Source organism: Papaver somniferum, chromosome 1 (assembly GCF_003573695.1).
Source record: "Papaver somniferum cultivar HN1 chromosome 1, ASM357369v1, whole genome shotgun sequence".
Classification (NCBI taxonomy): Eukaryota; Viridiplantae; Streptophyta; class Magnoliopsida; order Ranunculales; family Papaveraceae; genus Papaver; species Papaver somniferum.
The window spans coordinates 159,856,346-159,866,228 of NC_039358.1; the positions used below are offsets into that span (position 1 = coordinate 159,856,346).

A 9,883-nucleotide genomic window follows, 5' to 3' on the forward strand; every position below is an offset into this window, starting at 1 on the left:
TGACACGAGGGAAGGATAAATTTTGTAATAATAAGGTTCCTTTAGCTTCAAAACATGTTAAGCTTACTGAAAACTTGTTTGAGCTTTCTAGTTATGCTCAAGATTAAAATGATCCAAAATGGCATGCTTCTATGGATTCGGAATACTACGCGCTTATGAAGAATGGGACTTGGTCCATTTTTCCTCTTCCACCTAATCAAAATATTACTGGTTGCAAGTGGGTTTATAGTGTTAAAAGACGAGATGATGGTACCTTGAGCGTCGCAAAGCTCGTTTAGTTGCAAAGGGTTTCAATCAACAAGAAGGTATGGATTGTGGTTAGACATATAGTCTAGTTATAAAGCCATGCACTGTACGTATTATATTGACACTAGCCTTGTCCATTTTTCAACTCGTCAGCTTGATGTTCAAAATCTCTTTCTCAATGGCATACTCACTAAGGAAGTCTACGAAATAACCCTTTGGTTATACAGATTTTCAGTTTCCTGATTATGTTTGTGAATTACATCGATCTAATATGGATTTAAACAAGCCCCTCGTGCATGGTAAACTCGTCTCAAATCTTTTCTTCAGAAACTTGGTTTTGTTATCTCTGTTTCTGATACTTCTTTGTTCATTCGACGATCAGCTGAAGGATTCTTTTGGTTTATATTCTATGACATGTTTACAATCAAGTAGGCATACTCTTCACAGTGAGTTTGTTCACAAGGGTATAAACATCTTTTTTGTTCTTGTTTTCATAACTTTTAATTGTCCTTTCGTTGTACCTCTGTAGATTAAGTATTGCATAAAAATTAGAAATTAATTTCCATAAAAACCATCGTATTATATAGTATTTGGGTAGCCTAGCATAAGAAAGTAGATTTTCTTCTCTATCTCTCCTCTTTCTTCGTCTCTCTCTGCTGTTCTTCTTCCTGTGTATTTTCTCTTCCTAGATCTTTCGAAAAACAAAAGTAAGACATAAATAGAAATAGAGATTACAAAATATACAACTGATTCTTGTTAAATATACAAGATCCTACGAGGTTAGAATGTAGGTTTTTGTTTTTAGGGTTTGGCAAATTTGATCCAGGTTTTTGAAAATAAAATTTAGGATCACATATTAGACAAAGCAATTTTGTTATTATTCAAACTGTGGCGAATCATGATTGATGATTCTAATCAGATCCGTAGGTATCTAGGTTTTATGTTTATGGATTATAATTGTAGTGGTGATCAAGATTTTGTAGACTATTTAAATTCTAATTATAGTGGTGATAAAGATTTTGTAGACTAATGAACTCAAAAATCTCTATTAATCTTCAGATGCATCACCACTTATTTGAATCTTGCAATCATTTGTTAAAATAATTAGATTTTTATTATTTTTTTGCAGAATAACGATGATTCGAGATTGGAAGATGTAGAGATTCATTAGTCTGAACTCTAAAGCGTGAAAATAGGAAAATGTATTTTCTATGGTAAAAAAATTGCTTATCCATGAGCTTGTGTGATTACCAAAAACATTTACAAATATAAAACATAAATAATAATACTTAAAAGTTGTTAATTTGTGCACTCGTGACATTTTAAATATAAAACAAACATAATATTTAAAAGTTGTTAACTTGTGTACTCGTGACATTTTAATGTGAGTTTTCTCGACCATATTACCTATTTTCACATCGTTATAACTTATAACCGTTTTCGTAGAAAAAGAATATAAAAAATTTACAATCAAATGAAAATTTTGCAAAACGGGTACCTAGCTCAGCTGATCATCCCCGTTCCCCAAAGTTTCATGTGTTCCAGGAGGTCCCTGGTTCGAGCCACCAATGGATTAATATTGCAGAAATTAACATGGAAGGTAGAGTTAGTTTTCTCCCCTTGTGATACAATCTCAGCCCCCCATCCGCTTCGGTTCCCTTGGCTAGGTTACCCATGAGGCTCGTTGGTAGGCTCGCACAACAACCAATTCAATTAATGTAGTAGTATTTGAAGTTGTCCTCTTGTCTTAGCAGTAGAATCTCTACCTCCAATAATATTGTTGGGATCATGATTCCTTTGAACCCAGATTCTGGGATTTCTTTGACTTTCTCAACAGTTGGAGCTTAGCTTGTTAGGCTTCCAACTAGTTAATGTAATACTCGGTAAAATTAGGCTAAGGCCCGACCCATTGATAACCCATAATATGAGGCCCTTAATTAAAATAAATTTAAATCTAGGCCCCGAGTTATTAAAAGACATTCATGCCCTTTTATATATTGTCAAGCCTCAAATTAAATAAAATTTAAATTTAAGCCCAAAATTATTAAATTTAGGCCCAAAATTATTAAAGTATGGTGTGAATGTGTAAACAGAAGTTACACATGCATATGACATGTGTATCCAGAAGTTACACATCCTTATGCCATGTGTAATGCAAAGTTACACATCAAAAAAATAGACATCAAAAAGAACGGATACAAAAAATACATGTACAATAATTTTTACAATAATTTTTAGCATGTGTAACTAGAAGTTACACACGCTTCTGTCCAGTGTAATTGAGAGTTACATATGCATCTATCTAGTGTAACTGAGAGTTACACATGCATCTGATTTGTGTATTCAGCGTCAACTCCAATTCCAGCGAGACCATTATCACATTTTAAGCAATTAGCTTTTATGAAGTTATCTGAAACCTGAAATATAACAACAAGCAATCAGTATTTATAAGATTAAAATTAACAATACATACAACAATATATATTCAGTTTCACCTACATGAAATCAACATCTATCATAAGGAGATGTGAGATCAAGTAATTAAAACTCAGAGCTCAAGAAACAACTTTGCTGCAAGAATTCAAATTTTTTGCAAACTCAAAACAAGTGCTCATCAAACACACCAAAGTATAAGCATATGAAACAGATACACATCCACATAGCATGTGTAACTCACAATTACACATTCAATTAGCATGTGTAATTTATAGTTACACATCCAACTAGCATGTGTAACTAGCAGTTACACATCCATAAATCTTGTGTAACTGGCATGCGTAATTTTTTTGTTACAAGGTTTGTTCATTTTAGCATGTGTAATTAGAAGATACTCATGCATCTGTCTAGTGTAATTCATAGTTACACATGCATCCTACTTGTGTAATTAGGAGTTACACATGCATCATACTTGTGTAATGTGAATAAATGCGCAGTCTAGACATAGAATTTGAAACTAAAAACAACAAGAGAGGGATCTAAAAAGGTGTACCAGCAAGCAAGGAAATGTCGCCTTCCCTGTCCCGTTTTCACCAAGCATAACTACAATTTGAGGATCAGCAAACTCTCCCTCCATGATATGAAGCTCAAATTTTCCTATCTGCAATACGAAGTTAACGTCGAAAGATGAGGTCAATTCATGAACTATCGCATCCTTGAAAAGGTGGTTAAACAATAAAGACTTCAAACACATGTAAACGGGAAAATAAACAACCCAATTAGAAGCTTCACCAACACTTTTCCCATACATTAAGACAACTGAAAGTCCTAATGATTCAGCTAATCCAGATTCTTCAATTATGTCTTTAGTTAATGATATTTCATGGTTAAACAAGCATTTATAGGTATAATAGCAATGAAATCTCCTTCGTTTAAATCAAATATGGCTTTTACTGAAAACGAATCTTAACTGTAGCATAAACTGAAATCAAATAATTACCTATGCCGACTGTCACCACCACTTTCTAGCAAACGATCATCATGCATATAACATAGACTTTATATCCAATCCAATTAGCATGTGTATTTATAAGTTACACATCTAATTAGCATGTGTAACTAGTAGTTACACATCTAATTAACATGTGTATATATAAGTCACACATCTAATTAGCACATGTAACTAGTAGCTACAAGTCCATTTATCTTGCCAAGTTATAACACTCTGCAAATATGATCAAATCATGAACTGTACAATAAACATATAATGTATGTTGATGTGTATAAGAAATCACAGACCTGCTCCGCAGAACGATACATGGCATGACTATTCATTAAGATTCAGATACACCAGATTGGCCTCCAGCAATAAGCACACAGTTTTGTACAGGAACTCCAGCCTACTCTGCCCCAACGTGCAATGTAGTTACCATCTTTTCAGAGCTGAACGGAAACTCAAAAGTATTATATTCCAAGCTCTCTCATATTTCTTTTGTTACGATCTGAAACAAAATAAACAAACTTTTCAGTCGGCATTGTATTAAGATCAACACCAATACTAAGCACCGAAGCAACTTCTTATGCTATCTTTTGCTTCTGTGCCTAAGCTACTCACAAAGAAAAACTTCAAAAAGAATTTGAGTGCATTGAATAATTTTTTTCTTTTTCATGGAAGATGTAGGACCAGAATCTCGCAACGATAATGTCTCAGCGAAATTATCAACAACACAACACAACAGCGTCGCAGAACAATTTCAGAAATGATACGATAAACGACGTCAGCTAGAATCATGAGAAAGATGTGATAGTCCTGCGAAAATTAGAGAGCTTGCGAAATTAACATTTGTAAGGTTGCGAGAATGTCGCAGACCATACCCGAAAATAAAGGACAGATTAGTTTTCATCCACTATGTATTTCCCTATAAATAGTCGTTCAAGTTGTAAATAAGGGAAGGAAGATCTTTTTAAGTAAGAAACAAGTAAATAGGAGAGAGAAAGTCTAGAGCAGAGGTCATTCTTGATTCCTTTATCTTTTCTTGTAAGAACATTCAAAGATTGATCAATAAAATTAAGAGTGTAAACCTAAAAATGAGTTGAGTAATAATGAAATCATATGAGGGGTGTAGTGTAGGATTTCCTGCAACTACAGAAGAGTCGAAGGAGAGAGTTTTAAGATAAATAATTGACCTGCTTTACTCGCTTCTTTAGCTATATCATCATCCAAACCGAATGATGGTCCTTTACTGAGAACAAGCTGGCCATAAAGAAACTGCCAACTAAATGTTATCTAGTCATTCCAATATGCATGATATACCTTTTCATAAGAACCTGCAATATATAGAACATAAACTTTATATCCCAGGATATGTAACTAGCAGTTACACATCCTGCTAGTTACTGCTAGATCATCATCCAAACCGAATGATGGTCCTTTACTGAGAACAAGTTGGCCATAAAGCAACTGCCAACCAATGTTATCTAGTCATTCCAATATGCATGATATACCTTTTCATAAGAACCTGCAATATATAAAACATAAACTTTATATCTCAGGATGTGTAACTAGCAGTTACACATCCTGCTAGTTACAGGTTTCAGATAACTAGCAGTTACACATCCATATGCCAACATATATAGATACGTAGAAATGTGGCAATCACAATCAAATTTTATGGAGTCATGTTTACCTGAAGCTTACTCGACAACACCATCCTCATCTGCTTAACCACTTTTGTGGTATCAATATCAACACCACCACTCCCTGCAATCCACACATACACGTAAACAATGTATAGAGTTATTAAGAACCTTATTTTTCTAAAACTTCATTTGGTCAATACTGTCCTAGCAATTGAAAACAGAAACACTGAAGATATACTTTGCTTCATGTCTTAGCAATTGAAACTCAGAAACTTGCATTCATGGACAAGCATTATAAGATAATATTGAATTAAATTATCTTTTGCGAAGGCACAGAAGTATAGATTGACTTTAAGGTAATGAGAATCACAGAACATGTAGCTTATCTGTTTGAGCAAGATTGTTACTGATATTTGAAACACTCAAGTTTGTTGAAGGATAAACTTCAAGACCTGCATCTGTGTATTCCTTTTCAATCATCATAACAGAATGGAATTACCGCAACAACTAACGAAACAGAACATGTAGCTTATCCAACAAACACAGTTCCGATGTCAGTGAACTTCCCTCTGCAAATAAGAGATAAGACAAGTTAAAGATCACCATTACTTCACATATCAATTTGTTTACTTTACAGTCCACCTACATGTCTTTTTGAATCTGAGAGTTAAGAAATTATTTCAGAACTGCAGTAATACATATATTTCAAAAAACAAACTTATAAAACACTAAAATAAATCATAATTTCAAATCATATTCACATTAAAAAAAAGTTCACACATATTTTCTCTTCCTATTCTATAAGTTTTATCCATCAATCTCATGAACCGTAAAGAAGCTCAAAGAAACTTATCTAATTTCACTGAGCTTCTGTCGAAATTGTTTAGATTCAACTGTACACTAAAATAAATCATAATTTCAAATCATATTCACATTAAAAAAAAAGTTCACACATATTTTCTCTTCCTATTCTAAAAGTTTTATCCATCAATCTCATGAACCGTAAAGAAGCTCAAAGAAACTTATCTAATTTCACTGAGCTTCTGTCGAAATTGTTAAGCTTTAATCCGCAGGACAAGGTACTGAATGTAGCAAATATATATTGAACTTAAAACAACCTGCCAAGAACAAAATCCACTAAAGATGAGCTCAAATCAGTTCGAAAATCAAAGTAAATGAAATTCGTATCAAATAAATGGGTAAAAAAGATAATGATTCACAGATTTCGAATCTGAAAACCGATTTTCGATCAAGATAAGAAATTAAAAGATAGATCGAATTTCGTTCAAGAACCCTAGAAAATTTTCTTAGAAAATTCTTTGAAATTTTTTCTCTCAAAAGTAAAATTGAGGTGAGATTACAACAAATCTAACTCTGATTATGATTTCAGTAATAGATTTGAACTGAAATCAAACTATTAAATTTTTCCAAATGATTTTTTAGAAAATAAAAATCGAAATCTAAGATTTAAATCAACCGATTGAATTGAAATGCTACCTGTTCGTTTGATTTTCCAGGAGAATCTTCAGATTCAGTTGTTGTTGATGATGATTATTACTCATTTTCTATTGATTTTCATCGAATCTTCGAAGAACAAGTGATGTTGATGACGAATTTATGTTCAGATAATCAAGATCTTTGTTTGTAAAGCTTAGATCTAGGTTTTGAAATCATTTTTCATTGAAAAATTCGCTTAGAAATCGTGTCTTCTCGGCTTGTTTCTTCATCAGAGAGAGAGCAAAAGAAAATGAGAGAGAGAGAGTGAAAAAGAAAATGAAACCAAAAATGAAATTTAGACCTAGTTTTATTACCTATATATACTAAAGGGTAATCTTGGTATTACAAAAATGTCACTTTATTATCAAGCCCTAAAAATAAAAGTTATGGGCCTAGAAATATCAAAAAGTGCATAGAAATATTAATGGAGGATCCATTTTGTGGGGCTTCTAAATATTGAACCCATATAATAAGGTGGTTCTAGTAGTAATAGGGTGGTTCTAGTATTTTCACCACTCTTTATTGTTAATTGAATTTATTGGATGGATTGAATTTTTTATATATATATAAAACAAATGTTGTAAAACGTTATTGGACTCTTTTCACGCACGTTATAACCATTACATAGGAATTTCATATTAAAATTCTTTTCTATTTTCCAACTAACCGCTGTAGCACCCGTTTTAAAATAGCAAATAAATAACGTATTTTTTGACCCGAAACGTGCTTACACCCGTAAACGCATTATAACGGTCACGCGCAGTAGCCATGATCTGAGTCATGACCCGTTTTTCAAACCTTGGGATAGAGTAATACAACCTTAATGGTAATCAAATTCAAGATGAAATGTTATAAGTAAGGTGGAAAACAAAGACAAGATACTATCACATACCAATCAAAGCTTATATATGAAACGGGATCCTCTCTGCGGCTCTGCCGCATCTATTTTACCTGGACATTTAAAATTAACACCAACAATATATCTATTTTGCTCCGCCATTTAAAATCAAGGCTAAAAAAATATCTACTCATACAATGTTTTAGCGGATTGTGTTCTCGATGTTTTGTTTTCGTTCTTCACGATTCTCTCTTCCTCCTTTTCGCCTCTTGAAATAGCCTTCTCGACGGCTTTCATCTTACGAAGGTTCTTTGATCTCCTTATCGTAACACCCTTCTTTATCTTCCTGTCATAAGAATGTTTACAGACAAAAATGAGCGAAGCCAGGAAGCTATTCAACTTGAATTCATCTGGAAGAAGTTTTGCAGATATAAATGCTGGCGCAGATTTTTTTCTAACAACAGGATCCGTCAAATACGGGGCTTATATCACAAATAAGAAGTTGTGTGCGCTCTTCAATTCATTTTGAAGGTATTTTGTAGATTATGCTCAGCAATAAGATGTCACCAAAAAAACGCAATTCAAGATGATAAAATACAAGAGTGCATTTTACTGCAGCATGCTCCAATTTCATTATTAAATATAAGGTTGAAGAAGGATTTTTTATTCTTCCAAATATGGGTTCCCTCCAATGTAATATCCAAATAAAAATGTTGCAGCTCTGCACCCTTTTTGATATCATTTCCAAATAAAGGAATCTGAACAGGACATGATGCTATGAGGATAAATTGCACCCAAAAATGTTTCAGCACAGAACACACCTAGGTCGCCATAAAAACAATGTATAATATAAATGGAGCCAACAGAATAGCGATTAAAGCTTTGGACTTGTGCATGGGTGTCACTCTCATGCCTATGATTAAAAGTGTATGAACTTTTACGTGCTAGCTAGAATTATCAATAAGAATAATTGATACCACAGTTTGAGAATTCTTACCTGTTGAGAACACCAGGAGCCTTTGAAGCTATTGTTTCGGTTGTGTCCGTCGCTGTAGATAAAAGCGGAATAGTAAGTACACACTAGATTTATCATTGTCGGGTGAGGAACAATATGAACTATGAGAAAGTTGGAACTCCATAGTCCATTGAAACCAAAACCATCTAAAGTTAAGGCGCTCCTAATAACTAATGAAACCCTCACATATCTATATCTACTCCAAATCATGCCCAATTTTTTCCTCTAAACCTACCTCACCATTCATGTTTCTGGTATGAGCAACTGAAATTTCGTGGTTAAGCAGAAGGTCACAGTTTCTGCATTCAGGTGTATCTACCTGCCACTCAAACCACAGTTTTTTCACCTACCCGTCCTACTTGGCATTAAGAAAAAGCCACCACCCTATTTACTTTACCTAATGATTTAACATCTATCATTAAAATTTTGGGTTAAGCTAGTCGATTACATGGTTCGATTAAAAAAAGCTGCAGAACAACCCCTTTCTCTTACGTAGTTTGCAAAATCAGTGTAACAATTGATTTCTCCAAATACATAGTTGGTGCTTTCTTTCAGCAGCAGTAAGCTATTTGTCAAGGTACCTCCACAAATTAAATTGGTTACTTCAACTGAAGTAAACCTAAATTTCATGGTTCGGGTATTACTGAATCAGAATTACCTAATTCATATTTTAAAGATAAAATAACACGCAAATTGCGGAAAATGCTTGTAAAATCTATAATCCTAATCTACTTTTCTAAACATAATATCAAAAGGTATCCAACGAAAACAATATCGAAGAAAGCTTAAGATTGAAAAAATATAACCTTGAGAAATATCTTCTTGGTTCTGTGTAGAGCCAGAGGTATCCATGGCTGAAGCACCATCTTTCTTCTTCTTGTTTCTGTTCTTCGCCATGGGACTATGGGGGATAGACAGAGAGAAACCCCAAAAGGAGTTTGCGAGGTATACAATTTAGGGTTTTATATGATACTGTCTACGACTTCATGGTTAATCTTCACGGTCCATTTAGAGACATGGTATTTCGGCCCAACACAATCAAGATCGTTTTGGTGGGCTTACATGCAGAATATCAAAGATGGAATTCATGGTTTGGTGGGCTTACATGCAGAATATCAAAGATGGAATTCATGGTTTGGTGGGCTTACATGCAGAATTTCAAAGATGGGATTCATGGTTCCAGGGGATTCGGTGGAATTACGATTTTTTTG

At 33.8% G+C, this 9,883-nt stretch overlaps 1 protein-coding gene and 1 long non-coding RNA gene across 2 annotated transcripts; both read right to left on the reverse strand.

Moving 5' to 3' along the window:
• Positions 1 to 3,271: 3,271 nt before the first annotated feature.
• On the reverse strand, positions 3,272 to 4,949 carry LOC113333736. Its single transcript, XR_003352292.1, has 3 exons — positions 4,870 to 4,949; positions 3,982 to 4,184; positions 3,272 to 3,343 (listed from the first exon to the last, which is right to left on the reverse strand). It is a non-coding gene; the product is annotated as an uncharacterized LOC113333736 (long non-coding RNA).
• Positions 4,950 to 7,624: 2,675 nt separating this feature from the next.
• On the reverse strand, positions 7,625 to 9,631 carry LOC113305726. The gene is made up of 3 exons (XM_026554737.1): positions 9,479 to 9,631; positions 8,655 to 8,706; positions 7,625 to 8,003 (listed from the first exon to the last, which is right to left on the reverse strand). The coding sequence occupies exons 1-3, from the start codon at positions 9,567 to 9,569 to the stop codon at positions 7,844 to 7,846; spliced, it is 303 nt and encodes a 100-aa protein (XP_026410522.1). The 5' UTR covers positions 9,570 to 9,631; the 3' UTR covers positions 7,625 to 7,843.
• Between the last annotated feature and the right edge of the window lie 252 nt (positions 9,632 to 9,883).

What these genes read in the sequence shown, in the direction of transcription:
- LOC113305726 (XM_026554737.1), bottom strand. Translation starts at nt 9,569, where the DNA reads ATGGCGAAGAACAGAAACAAGAAGAAGAAAGATGGTGCTTCAGCCATG. An exon ending in CCAAGAAGATATTTCTCAAG is followed by an intron (nt 8,707 to 9,478) that starts GTTATATTTTTT and finishes TTTTATCTACAG; the next exon opens with CGACGGACACAACCGAAACA. An exon ending in GCTCCTGGTGTTCTCAACAG is followed by an intron (nt 8,004 to 8,654) that starts GTAAGAATTCTC and finishes TTCTTATGACAG; the next exon opens with GAAGATAAAGAAGGGTGTTA.